Here is a 19,930-nt window from a genome sequence, read left to right on the forward strand (position 1 = left end):
TCTTGCCCACTGTTAGTGGGAATGTAAAATGGTACAGCTGCTTTGGAAAACAGTATGGAGGTTCCTCAAAAACTTAGAAATAGAATTACCATATGATCTAGCAATCATACTTCCATATATTTTGGAAATATATCCAAAAGATCTTGAAGATAATCTACACACCCATGTTCATTACAAATCATTCACAATAGATGAGAGGTAAAAGAAAAAAAAAGAGTATATCAGTGGATAAATGGATAAATAAAATGTGATCTACATAAACAATGGAATAGTATTCAGCCTTAAGAAGATAAAACTGTCATATGCTACAATATGGATGAGTCTTGAGGACATTATGCTACGTGAAATATGCCAATCACAATAAGATGAATAATTCTGCTTATATTAGGTATGAAAAGTAGTCAAACTCTTAAAAACAAAACAGAATGGGAGTTGTCAGGGGCTTGGGGGAGGGGAATAGGGTTCAATGAGTATAGAGTTTTAATTTTTTGAAATGAAAAAGTTCTAGAGATCTGTAGCATAAGAATGTGCGTATAGTTAACACTATTGTACAGTATACTTTAAAATCATTAAGATGGTAAATTTTATGTTTTTTACCATAATTTTTTAAATGTATGAAAAATACCTAATCTTAATATTAATCAAAGACATGCCAATTAAAATGCTGAAAAATGCTATTTATTTTGCCTTTCCATTTAACAAAGAAGAAAAATAACCACTGATAGCAACAGGTAGTGAATTGATCTTTGGGAAAGTAATTTGGCAATACATAGAAAAAGCCTTAATAATAGCTTTACCATCCTCTTATAATTTGTCATTCCTTCATCAATGTATACTTAGCATTTATGATGTTCCATTTAGACGACACAGCTCTGAAAAAGAGAGGTGTGGTCTCTATATGAAACTTAGAGTGTGGTGGCAGAAATTAAATGCTACAAAATATATAGAGGGGAACTTAATCTAGTCTATAATTTATAAGAATTAGTGAGGTGTCCAAAAGAAGGAGCAGGGTGGGGGCATGGTGACCATAACCAAAATGGTCATTTCAGCATTACTAATAAAGTATTAATTGGAAACATAAACAGAAGAGCTAACTCTGTAAACTACAGCATAGACATTCATTGGGAAATTATCCCAATTGTTTAAAAAAATATTTTCAGTTGGTCATCTGGGGTAATCATTAGAACTCTTCCCAAATATTCCAATTTTCTTCCTTCTGGACACATAGTAGGACTGCACTTGCCCACCTTCTTTGAAGTTAGCTTGGCCATGTGACTTGCTTTGATCAAAGAAATGTAAGCAAATGATGTTTCCCTTCTAGGAAGACTTTAAAAGCCAGTGCCGTGTGGCCATATTTTTTTCTGCTTTGATGACTGTGAATGTTTGTGTCTAAATGAAGTCTCCATCAGTGTCAGCATAGATCCCTGAATTAGAGTGAGCAGTTTCTCTGTCAATTTACATTAGACATGTAACATGAGCAAAAAAACAACCTTTATTGTGTGAAGTCACTAAAATTTGAGGAGTTATATTACCACAGTATTTAGACTGATATAGTGTCTACTCCATGGAAAAAAATTCTAATTACATTAAATAATATAAAAGAATACAATAAAAATTGTATACTCTATAAGTGTACCTCTACTTTTATAGACATCCTATTCCTAGAAAAAGAATAAAAGTACACACACCCAAATACTGATAATGATTGTCTTTTGAGGACTATGTGGGGAATTTTTCCTACCTCTTTATCGCATGCATTCATAGATTACCTTTAATGGGTAGAATAACAATTCTTATCAAGCATAGAGGTCACAATAAAAAAGTTCAGAAGGGAACTCTATCATTTAATATTTGCAGATGAAAAGTTTTCCAGAAAGAAGGGATTATCCTTTCATATAAACATGCTCCCCTCAAAAATGGGAGCTACTTGGCCAATGTTTTAATCTATTTATATATTTATGATTATCCACAAGCTTGCAACCTAACATAGTGTGTCTTATATCTTGTATTAACTAAGCTCAAACACTAGAAAGTTTTTGTTGCTAAGTTCTAATTTCTTCTCCTTTCCAGATTCCCAGTTCAATATCTAGTTCTATTCAGGCCTCTGAATCTGTATCAGGTACAAATCAATCCAATTAAATATTGCTTTACTTAAAGAACATCATTGATCTGTTTTACTGAGAAATAAGCTAAGTCACTGGGCAGGAAAAAATTGGCTGGAAATTGTTCTCCTTTTCATCATTACTTTTAGCTGTAGAGCATATTCCCCAGGGAACTTGATTTCTACTGCAATCTCCCCACCCCTTTTACCATGATGATAATGATATTGCTAACACAAGATATTTCCAATTAACTTAGAACGACTTAAAGTATTTATGGTCCACTTATCTTACACAATGATACATAGTAGTTAGCACCATGGTTGAAAGGCCCCTTCAGAGGCAGCAAAAAGCCTACATTTTTATGGAAAGGAAAGGGAAAGGGAAAGGGAAAGGGAAAGGGAAGGGAAGGGAAGGGAAGGGAAGGGAAGGAAAGGAAAGGAAAGGAAAGGAAAAAAGAAAGAAAGAAAGAAAGAAAGAAAGAAAGAAAGAAAGAAAGAAAGAAAGAAAGAAAGAAAGAAAGAAAGAAAGGAAAAGAAATCAGCTACAATTATGAAATATTTTCTAGTAGTCAAAAATTTGATAATTTTTTCCTAACTATAAGAAACACTGATTATGAAAACATATGACATAAAGTATAAACCCAGACCATAGTCAACCACATCCATGATATGATCAACAATGCTATCAAGTGATATCTGCTTTCCTTTGGTATTTGCATGACATATCTTGTCACCTTTTTATTTTTTAAACTTTTATTTCCTTATCTTCTGAATATGTCCCCTGAAAGTTTTTAAAATCCATCTGATAGTCTTTGTTTTTTTCATTTCAACATTTAGTCCATTTATATATAATGTAATGACTGAAATATCTGGGTGCTGGATGCAGACTATGCCAATGAAGAGCCTCTCTGTAAGGATACAACTTTAGAACCCAGAATAAGCCTTGGGAACTTTCACAGTAGTCCATATCATTGAGTATCAGGTGGTCTCAATACCTCTATGACCAAGAAGCCCAGGGCTTGAATCACATTCAGAGGATACACAGCTTGATGCATAAAAATACAGTGATGGTTCTAATTTCCTTACATGGCCAAGTGACAAGATAAATGTATGTCAACAATCATCAAGGCCACTGTTAGACAACTTCCAGCAAGACTTGCAGTCTTTGGCTGACAGGGATTATGCAGTTGCTGCTGCATTTGAAACCAGAGGCCTCTGTAACAGAGACCCAGCTAGCAGTCACTGCAAGGGGGATCATGAGACACTGGATCCTGCTATAGGTGGCACTGTGACTTACAATCAATGTCCACATCCAGTACACTATCCATCCACTATCGACTATTCCCAATGATAGGAGATTATTAATAAAATATAATCCTGCCTAACTTATCATTGGAACCCAAATAATAAGAGCCCATATTATGCCAGAAACCAGCTAATGGGTCACAGGGATTCTGTGTTTCATGATGCCAACCATTTAGGTCATATTTCAATTACAACTGGACCTACAGATGAGGAACTGTCAGAAAGACTTCAAGAAGACTCCACAGTTTTTTGATTCACTAGACAAACAAAAGTAACAAAGAAAAGAGTCAACCCATGCTGATTTTTCAACTCTATCTTCTGAGAATTTCACCAGAGCCACAAAACCAAACAAGCACTAAGCCTTCTCTAGATACTTCAGCTACCTGCATTGAATCCCCTAAGACATCTGGACCCATTACAGACACATTACAATGGAGCACAGACACAACCTCAGAATGGGATCTCTCTGTGCTAATTAAAACAATAACAACAATACTACTATCGTCTATACTAAGTCACTAGCCACAGCATTTAATATGTTTAAATAAATTCTCCTTTCAGAAATAACAATAAGCGGTATTAGCTAAGAAAGGAGAATGATACAGGCCTACCCTCTGAGCATCTACTAGTTCCTTGCTTGTCTTTTTATTTCCTGCCATTCAATGTAATTGGTACTCAGGAATTCAGCAAACAACTGCCAATCTGGGGAGGGAGTGTCCACAGACAAGGCTGCAATGCAAATATGAAAAAGCAAAACACATACCCAAGTGTCCAAGGTAGTTTGGAGGTGTGGCTGAAGGGATAGGTTCAGCAGTTGTGACTGATGAAAAGGAGAACAATTTCCAGCCAAATCTGAGTTAATGCTTTTTTAAGAGCAAAACCGCCAGGAATCAGAGAATAACCTACCAACCCACACAAAGCTGTGAGACCGGCCTTGTCATTGCATGGTGTAAATCCAATGTCAACGTCAGCAAGAGCCAGCAGCACAAACATGCAGTCACCCAGGGCAGCATCAATCCCCGGAACTAGAACAAGCACATATGGGATTCATATCCTAAAGCAGTTTCAATCATGTTTCATGAATTAACTAACAAAGACATGCCCAGCAGAAGATGGTCAAGTAAACCTGCCGAAGAAGCAACTAACTGTGTATAAAAAATAAAAATGGACCATATTTCAGTCTTTGATTGGCCTCTATCTCCTTCTGTCAGAACAGTGAGCAGGATAAATCATGAAGGCAAAATACAGACATTGAGCTTCATGTGATGACTAAGGAAAACAATGGGCTAATATATTTAGGAGGAGACCAACCCCAACTCTTGGGCAGCTTTCATAGTATCTTGGAACCCTATGTAACCCCAGTGCCTGAGATAATACGGCAGCTTTCTAATGAAGTAAACAACCTCTCAGACCCACAATTTTTAACATCACTGATTGCCTGTCACTGGGCGACATTTGTGGTAGTAAAAGCACCTTGTTTATGGGACTCCCAGTTGGGGAGGGTAGGCAGATTCAGCAGCATGCTGTGGAGGGCACACAGACTCACATGATCAGTGGCAAAATAGACACTGTTAGAGACCGAAAGGATCCTTGAACCCGACTTCAAAATGTATTTGCATGTACGCTTGTGTACACACGTATACATACACAAGCATGTGCACATCATTTTTAAAGCAGAGAACATGGTCCATTCCTGGGTCGTTTTCTGCCTTCCCAGTACACCTAATCCAAACCCCACCCCCCACCCCCACCCCAGCCCTGAAGAATCAGCTACCACCCATTTCCTCTCCAGCCTCGTCTTCTACTCCTTCCCCACATGCACAGGCATCCTCTCCTACCTCGATGCCTCTTCCCACTTTCTGGAAGCTCTGGGTCTAGACCTGCACATGTCTGGACACTTCTGGGGTCATTCCAGTCTCTCTACAAATAATCTGCCACAAAAGAGGCTCTTCTGAGCTCCCATCTAAAACAGCTCCCTCCCGGTCATGCTCCAACCTCTTGCCTGTGCTATTTTCTCTGCAGCCAGACACTACCTGATGTGGTACACTCGCTTGTTTTATCAAAGGACAACGAGAACACCTCTCAGGATCTGAAATCGAACCACAAGACCGAATTTATTGTTCACTATAATACAGATAAGCAATGTCGGCCAAAAGGTACCTCCAAGCAAAACGGGTGGCTGATCTCATAGACGGCTTTGGAGAGCGTGGAATTCTGTGATTGGCAGATGTTCAGAGGCAAATGTGGGCTAACATCAGGTGGGTGTTCAGGTGAGGCTACTGTGGATCGGCTGGCACTCAGAGGCAGGTTTTCTGGAGAGTATCCATCCCGGGTTGGCTGGCTTTCAGAAGTGAGGAGCTGACACTGGTTGGTTTTAAAACCAGCGTTTCCCAAGACAATTTGGTATTGACCTCATGAACAGATTTAAAATTGGTTCTGATGGCCACCTGTCACCATAGCTACAGAACAATCAGGCTTCTCCTCAGTCTGTGGGAAATCTTATTTTATTATTCTGTAAAGGTAAATACGCTCCATGTGATCAGGTTTGTCTGTTTTATTCATCTGATATCCCTAGTACCTACTACAGCACCTGGCACATTCACTGTTGAATGAATAAATTAATGTTTTTTTTGGCAGGATTACTGATAATAAGCACTTTTAAGGTTTGCCTCTTCATTTTCAGAGCATACTGTAGAAGTGAAGAGCATGGCTTTGTAATCATACAGTCCTGGCTTTGAACTTGGGACTGCCATTGGCCTAGCTTATTGCCTTCCTGAATCTCCATTTCATTATTTGAAAAAAGAGTGGGAGGAAAGAACACCAGTATCTACCTCCCAAAGTCTCTGAGGATTATGGAAATAACACCCAGTTTCTAGCATGTCAAGTGTTCAAAAATATGAATCATGTACATTACTACTTGGAAGGTCTCTGAAAGGTTCAAAGAAACCATTTCAGATCATAAAATCTAGGATGCTCGGGCCTGGCCCTATGGAAAGGGACAAAGCGAGGTCTGAAATAAAGACTCCAAAAGGTCTTCTTGACCCCAAATCCTCTCATACCCCCTCCAACCCCCGCAACCACAGCCCTCATTACCCCCTGGAGTTTCACCTCCCTTCATCCCCCCTCACACAGGCCAACTCCTCCTGATGTTCCCAGCATTAGCATCTCCCAAGCCTGCAGATATATTAACTGAGTTAAATCATTTTTTCCCAAAAGAAACACTATCTAGCAAGTGCGCTATGCTGATCTACTTATTTGACTAACCCTGTCTAACTCACTGCAGCTTGTCATATAGCAGAAACCTGACAACAGCAAGACAAAGGGTAAGTTTTAAAGGGACACTCAAGACACTGAACTGGACCTGCTGGGGCAGAGGACTCTACAGGCCTTGAGGTTCAAGGTAAAGTCCATCTATGCTGTTGCTTTGCCCAAGTCCAGTCCCAGCAAAAATGATCGTTTTCTAGGTCTTCATAAGATTTAACATTCTCTCTCTCTCTCTCTCTTTCTCAAACACACACACACACACACATACACACAGCATTTCACTCAGTAGTATTGTCCCCAGCTCTTACCAGTCAAAATCTCTAGTACCTTTAATTAGGTTTATGGTCACAAAGGAGCCTCAGGTTGAGTATTTATCCCTTTGTAACTGTCTGAAAACTGACAAGAGCAGAGTGTATCTGCTCACACTGATAGTGAACTATACTCCCTCTACAAGACATTGTTTCACATTATCTGAATTTTATTATAGCAGTATTGTCCCTGGATCTCATTAATACAGATATATTAAACCGTGCTCTGTGTGAAATGTAATAAAGACCACAGTAAGGCCTGTGGGGAGATGGCCCTGGGTTTGAATCTTCTCTCTCCCACTTACTAGTTGTGTCACTCTGGGAAAGCTGCCTAAGCCTACTGAGCTGATTTATGCCCATCTGATGAAACTGCTCTGAGAATTTCAACATAGAAGTCATAGGCACAGAGCAGGTACTCATCAGGGAGCGGCTTAAAATATGCAGGGTTACCCAACACTTCAATCCACAGGCTGCCAAAGTTGAGTATAAGGCTATCAGGGACTTTGGAAAAGAGTTTCGGAGAAAGTACAGGATCAATAGGAGTATGAGTTCTTTTGGAGAACAGGGGATAATCAGGAACAACGGAAACCCACTTGACTCAGTGCAGGCCTGGGGTAGAACTGGTTCCACATCCCAGAGTTGAGCCATAAATTAAAACCTTCTAAAGGATTCTTATGGGTCTCCTGTGAAATTGACCCGAGTAAAGAAAGCCAGGGCTAGCCACCTACCTGAATTCTGTATGCACATTCAACATCAGGAATAAGAAAGTATGGTGAATTGCTGGAGGGCATGTGTTCCAGTGAGGGTTCTGGGAAAGACCTAAGGGTTCTCTCAGGTTATCCACTGAAAGTCAAGACTTCATTCGCTCCTGCTCTCAGGAAGGCACCACCTAGTGGCTGCTACCAGAAACGACAGGGCAAAATTAGCCTCTGGATTTCTTCTAGCAATTCATTCATTATTTTTTATTTATTCATTCAGAAAATATTTACTGAGTCCTTATTATACACCAGACAAGTGCTAAGTGCTGTATGTACAAAGAAGAATAAGATTCAGTGGCGGCTTTCCGGACTTCAAGCTCTATTACAAAGCTGTAATCATCAAGACAGTATGGTACTGACATAAAAACAGACACATAGATAATGGAACAGAATAGAGAGCCCAGAAATGGACCCTCAACTCTATGGTCAACTAGTCTTCGACAAAGCAGGAAAGAATGTCCAATGGAAAAAAACAGTCTCTTCAACAAATGGTGTTGGGAAAATTGGACAGCCACATGCAGAAGAATGAAACTGGACCATTTCCTTACACCACACACAAAAATAAACTCAAAATGGATGAAAGACCTAAATGTGAGACAGGAATCCATCAAAATCCTAGAGGAGAACACAGTCAACAACTCTGTGACCTCGGCCGCAGCAACTTCTTATGAGACACTTCTCTAAAGGCAAGGGAAACAAAGGCAAAAATGAACTCTTGGGACTTCATCCAGATAAAAAGCTTCTGCACAGCAAAGGAAACAGTCAACAAAACAAAAAGGCAACACATGGAATGGGAGAAGATTTTTGCAAATGACACTGCAGACAAAGGGCTAGTATCCAAGATCTATAAAGAACTTTTCAAACTCAACACCCAAGAAGAAATAATCCAGTCAAGAAATGGACAGAAGACACGAACAGACATTTCTCCAAAGAAGACATACAAATGGCCAACAGACACATGAAAAAATGCTCAACATCACTAGGCATCAGGGAAATACAAATCAAAACCACAATTAGATACCCCCTCACACCAGTCAGAATTAACAAGTCAGGAAACAACAGATGTTGGCGGGGATGCAGAGAAAGGGGAACACTCTTATACTGTTGTGGGAATGCAAGCTGGTACAGCCACTCTGGAAAACAGTATGGAGGTTCCTCAAGAAGTTAAAAATAGAGCTACCCTATGACCCAGCAATTGCACTACGGGGTATTTACCCCAAAGATACAAATGTAGTGATCCGAAGGGGCACCTGCACCCCAATGTTTATAGCAGCAATGTCCACAATAGCCAAACTGTGGAAAGGGCCGAGATGTCCATCGAGAGGTGAATGGATAAAGAAGATGTGGTGTGTGTGTGTATATATACGTACATATATAATGGAATATTACTCAGCCATCAGAAAGAATGAATACTTACCACTTACTTCAACGTGGATGGAATTGAAGGGTATTATGCTGAGCAAAGTAAGTGAATCAGAGAAAGACAATTATATGGTTTCACTCATATGTGGAATATAAGAAACAACACAAAGGATCATAGGGGAAGGGAGAAAAACTGAATGGGAAGTCATCAGAGAGGGAGAAAAAACATGAGAGACTCTTAACTATAGGAAACAAACTGAGGGTTGCTGGAGGGGAGGTGGGTGGTGGGATGGGTAACTGGGTGATGGGCATTAAGGAGGGCACATGATGTGAAGAGCACTGGGTGTTACATGCAACTGATGAATTGCTGAACTCTATATCTGAAACTATTGATGTATTATATATGGCTAATTGAATTCAAATTAAAAAAAAAAAGATTCAGTGGCAAGCTTTCAAAGAGCGCATGGTCGAGACAGCAGCTGAGTAATGCAGGTGCATGTAGCCAGAACAGCAGAGATCAAGATCCTGCTCTAACTTGGACCAAGCTCTGACCTCCCAACCTCCCTCACCTCAGGAGAATTACTTGCAAATAAATGGCACTCCTTTGCTTGAGTGCACCAAGTCCTTTCCACCTCATTCCTCCTGCCTCTATTATCCATCCTTACAGCTGTACCAGGAACAGGTCTCATTCCATGTTCAAAATGAAATTTCTTGCCCAATCTTCCCGTGAGGAAGGCTTGGATTTGGAGGGGAATGTTCATTTTCTTTTTTGTATGGTTTAACTGCTTCCCATGACTCAACCTGCCTGGGAATGTTTCCCTTTTCATCTCCACGATTCCCTTTCTCCCTGTCCTTCTGCTAAGAAACAGACAAGTGAAAGACAATGGATTAAGAAATAAAAGGAACATTCTGGTCCTGCCTTTCTCCCAGTTTCATCCCCTGACATTTTAAGCAGACATTTTCAGAACTCTTATTTCAGAATTTCCCGTGACACGTTCTAGTGAATATCTAGTTTTAATCCCTTGAGGATAAATTTGATTTAGGGAAATAGTCAAATTTCAAATGGAGTCCCTACTGATGACTCAGATAGGTGACTGAACGGGGTTCATGTCATCATGAGTCCAAAAATGAGTCGTAGCTATTAAAGAAGGAAATTGACTTTCTTGGGTAGCTGGGAGGCAATTTAGAAAGGGAGCTCCTCCAAATGTATTTTGAGCTCTGAGAAGCTTCAGTGAAATAAGTATATATCTCCGGAGGCCCTTACTTAGAAAAGTTACACTCATTTTGCATGCATAAGTTTTCTCGGTATTTTAGGATCACATGTGAAAAAGTACTAAGGAAATCAGTGGGGATGGCAGGTTGGTGATCAGGACTGGGAGAGCTATAGGTGCTCGGGGGATGGCCTGGCATCTGAAGTTGGGACTGGCCTAGAACAGGCAGGACACCCCTTCTAACTGAGTGGAGGCTCGAGGTAGAGATGGATACAGGTTGAGAGGAGGTAAGTCTGAGCTGGGGCATGAAGAGAGAGTGAGTTTACACAGAGGGAATGAAAACATGCTCATCTTGTGAGCCCAGGTATATTTACCTATGTAACACATTTGTGTATGCCCAGCAAAGGTTGTCACTGGAGGGAAGTCAGATGCAAAACTGGAAGACGGGTGGAGTATGGCCCAGTCATGAAAGCCTTTGAATACTATTCCAAAACATTTGGACATTCCCCTGCAGATGCTGGGAAACATGAAAGAATTCTGAGCAAAGGAGGTAAGAGATCAAAGTGGGGTCTTGATCACACATAATGGCAAGGTAGAGGCAGCCCAGGCTCGAGATTGGGAAAGGCCTGTGGATTTAGTCAGATGGGAGTTCAAATCCTGGTTTTACCACTTAATGGATCAGTGAGCGACTGACTATGAGAAAGTCTGTTTCCTCCTCAGCAGAATGGGAATAATGCCAGCATCATCAAGTCCTTGTGAAGATCCCATGTCTGGCTCCGAGTCAGCACTCAAACGATGGCTTATGTGTTCCAGCACATTGGTGGTAGTAGATCGGAGGAAGACAGAGCCTATCCGCTGAGAGGGATCACTTAGGAGGCTGTTACCATAATTCTGAAATGCAATGGCAACATGTTCAACCAAGCAATAGTGTCCTTCCCACAAAGGCAGTGGAAATGAAGGGTTTGCGGCCACACATATTTCAAAAAAAGTCAAAGAGACTTGGTGATTTAGATAAGGAAAGAGGAGGGAAGGGTCAGTTTCAGGCCTAGAGCCTGGGCTCTGGGAGAAAGCAGTGCCACCAGCAGAGACAGGGAGGGGAGAGTGGGGTTCCACATGGGACAGGTTCCCTTGCTCCTTCCATCCCTTGGAGACTCTGCCCTTCCCAAATATCCCTCCATCACAGAAACTTTCCCCAACCAGCCCCTACACACATCGTCGCTCTCCACCCCTTCTTCAGAGCACATGGAACTACCTGACACAGTATATGTTTGCTTCCTGGTGGGTTTTACTGTCTGGCTGCCTGCTCAATAAAACATATGCTCCAAGGGGGACAGCCTCTGTTTTCTTTTGCTCCATATCCCTTGTGGCTAAAGCAGTGCCTAGCACACAGTAGATGCTCAGTATAGATTAGCTGTTGTTATTAACATGTTTTCAAGAGTGTGTGGCATATAAAACACACTCAAATTCAGTAAGATTAGCATTTATTGGTGAATATCTCAAAAAAATTATAAAAAGGGAAAGACAGATGGGAAGTACTATACCTGGGAGAAGTCACACTTACCCACCAGGAAGAGGAAGAAGAATTAATAGAGCCACTGGGGTTATAGATTAGAAAGGCTGGGCCTTTTTTAGGGTAGGGAAGAGAGGTGAGATGTGTCCCGGGGAGGCCACATCGCAGACCAGGTAGCTGGAGGCTTTTCCACATGCTACTGCTGAAAACAGAAAAGGGAGGCAAGGACAGGTTAACAGCTACGAAAGGGGAAGAAAGGGTATTTTCTGGCAACAGAAAAGCAAGGAGCTTGGGCTGAGCAAATTTCTAACTATACAAAATTGACCTGTGATGGCTTCTTTGGCCCAATCTTTCCTTTTTCTCTTGTCAAATCATTTGGAAATCCAGATTCTGGCAAAGTTCACAAGAGCTCACTTAGCTGGGAGACCAAACTTCAAGCAAATTAGCAGATTCATAATTGACTGCTCCAGATATATGGGATTGCAAGATCAGCTCCTCCAGGAAATATGCCTATCATGCACTGAGAAAATTTTTGGCAAAGTCATTAACACAACTTCACAGTGAAACAGGTCAATGCTGCTGGTGGAAGGGAAGTTCCACCACTTCTCAACCTCTCCTACATAACAGATCAGGGCTCAGAGAGGCCATGATGGCTCAAGCACCTCCTCTCAGGAAGCATCAGGTAACATGCAATATTCCAGAATGCTCTTACAAGCACTGAGCAAAAATTTCCAGGGCTGTCTTTCGATTCAAGTTAGATGTTGCTAAATTAGATGGTGAACAAGGGTGAGTGGTGGTGGAGCGCTCTGGAGTCCATCCTCAAACCATTAAGTGAGATTACAGCGTTAGCCATCTGCAATCTCCTAATCACAAAATATAATGACCACAGACTCCATCTTTATAGAGGCCTTGATTTCAGAATGTGAATAAACAAACCAAGAGGGGATATAAAAATCCAACTCTCTGTGGCCTTCCAGAAACCACAGGCATGACAACATATCCTTAAAACACGTCTTAGTAGATCTGGGAGTAAGATACATTCCTCCAAAATCTTACCAACACGGGAAATGACAGGTCCCCATTAATTCCCTGAGGCTCTGTTATGCTGAAAAGGAAGTGTACCCATGTTCCTTCTTCAACTGTTGAAAACCCCTAAAAAAAACCTGCTTTTCAGATTAATTTAAATCTACCTGAAATGGCAAATTCTCACAAATGCAATCACGATTCTACTCTAGAATTACCAGGTGAGACAATTGTGTCAATATATTAGGAACATTAGAAAATAGCGTTGACCTTCACAGCAGTCACTTCGAGAAGGGGCACACTTAATACCCAGTGCTACCACTGTTCAGGCCATTTAAGAGGAAGCAATGTCTGACAAAGCTGAGTTCCTTGCTTGGCTCTGCCTCTGGCTGACTGCTGGGCTGGTTACTTAACTTTTCCATTTAAAAAGAGTTATGAAGACTTTGTAAGAATTATATGAGCTGATAGAAAAGCACCTTGCATGCTGCCTGGCTCACAGTTAGTTCCTTTAGGGATCCAGTTTTTGAGATTTGTTTTTGTTTTTTGTTTTCTTGGATTTTGCTTTGCTTTTGTTTTTTGATTGCTGAAATTGCATTTAGAAAGCAGACTCTCATTTCAGCAGCATGGTAAGCTAAGATGACACATTCACATATTCCTACTACAAGCACCTGGAAATACCAGCTTTTTAAATGCATAATTAAACCTGCAATAATGAAGGAGAAATTAACAGGTGCCAGAAATGAAGCAGCAACAGACAAGCAGAAGTAAGCAGAGGAATCAACTGGGCAGCTTCCCCCAGCGGTAAGGGAAGTCATGGGGAAGAAGATGGCGTAGAACAAGTATCGATCCAGGAAAAGTAAGGGTTTAGATGTCAACTAGCACATAGGGACCAGAAGCAAAGCCCAAAGGGCCTGCCCAAGGTAGAATTCTTGCTGCTGCCCTAAGGAAGGCCCCGCAAAGAGTTGCAAGCATGGGGAAAATGGGCTGAAAAGCATTCTCCCCCCAACTCAGACCACTCATAAGTCTCTGTTTAACATCAGGAAAGGAGGACAAAAAGCTCCCTGCAAAATCTAAACCCCAGACCTCTGTTTCTGGGGTACAATTTTAGGCTACCTGCATGGTCCAAAAATGCCCAACCTGAGAGATTAACATAACAATTGGTCTAGGCCAAAAGAGGCAAGGAAAATCTAGAGCAAAAACTCCCATGACCCATGACCCAGACAATTCCCACAGAAAAATCAGGCCCACTAAGCTCACAAGTTACAGAAGCACATTAAACAAGAGAATTCTAGCTCCAAGAACTGGAAATAGAATAATCTAAAAGAGAATATAATTAAGTATGTTTAAGAGGAGAGAAAAACAAATCTTCTCAGATACTAAAAGCACATTTGATAAAATTCAACATTCATTCATGATATATACCTCTGAAACAAATAATGCAATATATGTTAAGAAAAAGGAAGAAGAAGAAGAAGAAGAAGAAGAAGAAGAAGAAGAAGAAGAAGAAGAAGAAGAAGAAGAAGAAGGTAGCAGGAGGGGAAGAATGAAGCGGGGGAAATCGGAGGGGTAGACGAACCATGAGAGACGATGGACTCTGAAAAACAAACAGGGTTCTAGAGGGGAGGGGGGTGGGAGGATGGGTTAGCCTGGTGGTGGGTATTGAGGAGGGCACATTCTGCATGGAGCACTGGGTGTTATGCACAAACAATGAATCATGGAACACTACATCTAAAACTAATGATGTAATGTAGGGGATTAACGTAAGAATAAAAAATTAAAATAACAAAACAAAACAAACAAAAAAACACTTCTTACAAATCTAAGACCAGAAGGACATTTTCTTAACCCAATAAAGAACACACATCAACCAATCTATAGGCACATCATTCCTAATGGTACAGCATTACAAGCTCTCCTTTTAAAATGAGGAATAAGACAAGAAGGTTCTGTCACTCCTCAGGAAATGTTATGTAAAGGGTCTGATAGCAAATACTTTAGGCTTTGCAAACTAGAAATTTGCCATCCAAACTAGTCAATTTCTGCCACTGTAATGCAAAATGAGCCATAGACCAAATGAGTGTGGCTGTGTTTCAATAAAACTTTATTTATAAAGGCGGTGTATTAAAAATACAGGCCAGCACCTTAATACAAGAAAAATAAGTGAAAGTCACTGTGATATTGTGATGTAATAAAAAATTTATATTTGTCTTTGTTTTTGGTTCCTGGCATAGAGCTCCTAAAACCCTTGGAATTTTTAAGAGTAGTATCTTTTGTTATTCATAATCAGCTCCTTTGAACCATACCTAAGTTTATGCTAACGAAATGACTCCTGAGGAATGATCCTGGTTACCAGTGGGGAGGAGAGAGGGGCTGGAGTTGAGTTCAATCAGCAATTGCCAATGATTTAACCAATCGTGCCTATGTAGTGGAACCTCCCAACCCCCCCCCCAATTATGGAGTTTGAAGAGCTTCTGGGTTAGCAAGTACATGGAGATGCCAAGAGAGTGGTGCACCTAGACAGAGCATGGAAGGTCCATTCACCCCCACCCCCATACCTTGCCCTATGCATCACTTCCTTTTGGCTGTTCCTGAGTTGTATCCTTTATAATAAGCCAGTAATAGTAAGTAAAGCACTTTCCTGAGTTTTGCGAGCCATTCTAGCAAATTATCACACCTGAGGAAGGGATCATAGGTGATGTGGGAAACAAAGGCAAAAGATAAAAATTAAATTTCCTTACTACTTACAGCCCATTGACAAGTCCTTGAAACAGGCAGAGTGACATTCCTCTAGGAACTCAGCTGCCTCAATGTTAGTACTTTGTTAAGGGCAAAAGGCAATTTTAGTCTGACCCTCAGGATCCTGTGAATCTACTTTAACATATAAAAATTCCTTTGGAAACTTCATCTCTACCTCCCCCCCAAGATATATGTTGGCAATCATCCCCCAAGCATATGGCCCACTGATATACATCTGAAGGGTCTCATGACTAAGGGTTTACTAGACAGTAATAAATGACTTTTTCCTAACAATAGCTAGCCCCCTCAAGCTCCTGGAAACCTTGCTTCCAAAATTCTTTAGAGACTTACACTCTCCCTAACCCCCTACTCCCCCAACTTGAAAGTATATAACCAGCCACTCCTCACAACCCCAGTGCAGCTTTTTCTGGCCACAGGTCCTGTCCCCGTGCTTTAAGAAAACCACTTTTTGCACCAAAGATGTCTCAGGAATTCTTTCTTGGCCATTGGCTCCAAACCCTAACATCTTTCCTACATCAATAGGTGCTCCAATTTATAGCCAGTCAGTTAGAAGTATGGGAGACCCAGAGTTGTGATTGGTGTCTGAAGTGGGGGGTGGTCTTGTGAGACTGAGTCCTTTAACATGTGGTAATGTTAATGCCAGAATTGAACTAAATTGTACGACATCCAGTTTGTGTCTGCAAAAAAAATTAGAGAATGTAATGTGGGGAAAACCTGCACATTTGGTGTCAGAAATGTTCCAAGTAGAGAGACAGTTTTCCTTTAGTCATGCAACTTAGGGGGGAAAAAAGGCCTGTCATTATCAAAAGATTATATATCTGTCTACATAGGAAATGTAAGAGTGTCTACAGTAAAACATGAAAATTCATGAGAATTCAGCAAGGTATATAAAAACAAATATTGTTCCTATATACCAGCAACAATAGGACGGGATAATAAAACAATGCCATTAACAAGAGCAATATAGACTATGGGATACTTAGGAATACATTAACAAAGATATGTAAGAAGTATGGCAAAAATAATGAAATTCTATTGAAAGAACTAAACAAACACAACTAGTCTATATTTGTGGATGAGAAGACTCAGTATCATAAGAGGATAAATTCTCACCATGTATCTGTAAAACGTCTGAGTAATTCCAACAAAAGCAAAACGAGGCCTCTACAGTCTGAAAATATATTTGAAGGTGTAAAGAGTCAGGTGTAGTCAAAGCAATTCTGAAGGTGGAACTTAAGCCCAAAGAGAGTAAAAGAGCAGCTGGGGCAGAGTAGACCAACACACCCTTCACAAAGAACACAGAGCCACAGAACACATTCACATACATAGGGGAATGTGGTATCTGACAGCACTGAAAAGATTCAGTGTGTAGAACTGAGACAACTGGCACCCATAAGGAAAAAGAGTAAAGTCCAATGTCATACTAACACACAAAAATTAATTCTAGGTCACTGTAAAACACTACATTTCAAAACTTTTTAAAAGAAGGTATAAGAAATATTTTTATAAGATTAGGGTAGAGGAGGACTTCATAAACAAGACACACACACAAAAACAAAGAAATTGATATACTCTATTAAAATTTAGCATTGCTGTTGAATAAAGGACATCAATAAAAAGTAAAAACATAAACCACAGACTAGGCGAAGTTATTTGTAGCCCATCAAACTGACAAAGAATTAATATCTAGAATATAAATGATTCGTATAAATCATTAATAAAAAGGCCAATGGCAGTATGAATGGACAATTCACAAATGAAGAAACTCGGGTGGCCACCAAACAGATGACAAGATGCTCTACCACACTAGTGAGCAGAGAAATGCGAGCTAAAATGAGGAGATACGATTGCGTGACAATCAAATAGGCAAATATTTAAAATGTGATAAATCAAGAGAATGCAGGGAAACAGTAACTGCAAATGGGAACATAATTACAGTTGCTGTGGAGAGCAGCTTGGAAACATCCACTGAATTGAAGATGTGCATATTCTAGAACTAGGGATTTCTCCTACAGGTACTTGCTTTAGACAATCCCTAGCACGTATTCCTAGGCAGATATGCACACAGATGTTCACTGCAGCATGATCTGCAACAGCAAAAGGGTGGAATCATCTTAACCTTCTCTTAGGTGAGTGGACGAATAAACTAATTTATTCGTATAAAGCAATTAAAACAAATCAACATGGATACATCTCAAAAACGATGTCAGAGGGATACATACAGTAAAAATACAAGTTGTGTACATTTTAAAGCACTCCCTCCAAAAGGCATAAACATGTGGGAATGAAGCACAGCGACTCTGGCGGAGGGGTGACTGTAGAGGGAAGGGGGGTGGGCAGTGGGCGTGGGGAAGGACAGCGTTTCAGGAGTACCTGCAAGATCTTCTGTCAAAGAAAGAACAGGGGAGGAGAGAAAGACGAAAGAACACAGGCCAACAAATACAGCAGAACATTAGCCTCCGTTTAACGTCAGTGCTGGGAGCGTGCCTGTCAAACAGTGTCCCGTAGTGTTCTCTAGGCCTGACGTATTTTATAATTTGAAACATTATTTTACAAAAGAAGTCGTGTTCGGAACACACCTGTAAGTCCCATGACATAATTACAAGATGTCTAAAACCCTGCTTTGCCTTGGACAGAACCAGTATTCCCAGCCCGCAGCACGCACTTCAGAAGCCGGACTCGACGCCTCTGGCGCTTTCCTCCTTCCAAAAATCAAAGCTTCCTACAGAGAATGAATATTTGTCCAACTCAAAGATATTCACAAGAATGTGAATATTTCATATTCATAGCTCTGAAGGCAACTTAAAAAGGATTCCAGGAATGTTCGGGGCAATAGCAACATCAATGGAAGCATCAAAGGATTACATCTCTCCTAAGGTCACTACTTTGAAAAGAGTAAAATCCATTTATACTGTAAGTCAGACTTTTTTTTTTTTAATTCAGCAGCAACTAAGTCATTCCTCTCGTGACTGTCAGTGTTCTCCAACGTGGGAGTCAACACAGTGCAGAGAGAATGCCCTCAGACTGGAAGCTGGTGCCAGGGTTACAAATGACAGCACATCCTCGGGCGCCTGGGTGGCTCAGTCGGTTGAGCGACTGCCTTCGGCTCAGGTCATGATCCTGGAGTCCCGGGATCGAGTCCCGCATCGGGCTCCCTGCTCAGCGAGGAGCCTGCTTCTCCCTCTGACCCTCCCCCCTCTCATGTGCTCGCTCGCTCTCTCTCTCATTCTGTCTCAAATAAATAAATAAAATCTTTAAAAAAAAAAAAAATGACAGCACATCCTCACAAAGAGCCTGTGGTTCGACACCAGGCCCACGCAGTGCTTGTAAAATGATGGCAGATCCTCACCTCATCCAAGGGGGACTGACCTGTGTATTTCGCTCAGAAAATGGGAAACATGTTAATCAAACACCGAACCCCATGGGTGGGCAGAAAGGAAACACTATTTTCCTAGTGAGATCAGCCTGAGCAGCTGCGGTAAGGACACAGTGAGCTCCCACGCGGGAACAGCGGAGGACTCAGAGAACCTGACCAGCATAGAGTGGGGCATTCGACAGAAGCGACAGCCGCCTGCAGCATTTCTGAATCTGCTCACTCTCCAATCCTGTAAGAATCAGGAGAAAATCCTGAAAGCCTCCAGCCCACTCTGCAGACAAGAGTTCCATTGTCAACTGTCAGTGCATTATACAAAGCCTTCATTATGTTTACAACATACGTGGGCATACATTCAATGATGCGTAGACATAGTTATTTATAAATATTTCACAAATATTTATTGAGTGCCTGCTATGGCCAAATGCTAGACTGGTATACCAATGATGAACTGAAAGAAGCCACATCCCTGCCCTCATCAAGTGTCTGGAAATTAACCACACTGTTCCCCCCACAAATGACAAGTACCGTCTAACAAGACTAATTTCCCCTTCATTTGTCTCCATATAAATCTACCTATGAAAGGGCTCCTGTTAAGCTTTCAAATCTACTCTGTCCCTACAAACGACGACACATTGAGATTGCTATGTTCACGGTCCCTTCTTAGGAGAACTGATAAAATGAAGTCATTAATATGTAATTCATCTTCCTGAGGAATATAACCATGCTTTATTTTACAGGAGCTACTTGATGATTAACTTGGCTTACTTGACAGGGGACATACACTAGAAAAAAACGCCAAGATTTACTGTTTGCTTACTCTATGCCAAGCACTGTTAAGTATTTTCCACTTAACTCATTTAATCCTCACTGCAACCCGGGAACACAAAATTGCCTCAGACCCAGACAGAAAAGATGGCAGTAAAACCACAACTCTTCAAGAAACATGCAAATCGCA

The 19,930-nt window shown here is 40.9% G+C and overlaps 2 protein-coding genes across 2 annotated transcripts in view; both read right to left on the reverse strand.

Annotated features, from left to right (window-relative positions):
• Positions 1–7,732, reverse strand: part of LOC118002459 (60S ribosomal protein L34-like) — a 72,765-nt gene extending 65,033 nt beyond the window's left edge. The window contains exons 1-3 of the mRNA XM_034992970.1: positions 7,707–7,732; positions 7,429–7,529; positions 4,313–4,431 (exon numbers count right to left, since the gene is read on the reverse strand). Of these exons, the coding sequence (XP_034848861.1) occupies positions 4,313–4,431; positions 7,429–7,529; positions 7,707–7,732 (246 nt within the window). The remainder of the gene's footprint in view (positions 1–4,312; positions 4,432–7,428; positions 7,530–7,706) is intronic.
• RGS6 (regulator of G protein signaling 6) overlaps positions 1–19,930 on the reverse strand; it is a 541,337-nt gene that overhangs the window by 448,802 nt on the left and 72,605 nt on the right. The window lies entirely within an intron of this gene.

Source organism: Mirounga leonina, unplaced genomic scaffold, assembly GCF_011800145.1.
Source record: "Mirounga leonina isolate KUSES-001 unplaced genomic scaffold, KU_Mleo_1.0 Mir_82, whole genome shotgun sequence".
Classification (NCBI taxonomy): Eukaryota; Metazoa; Chordata; class Mammalia; order Carnivora; family Phocidae; genus Mirounga; species Mirounga leonina.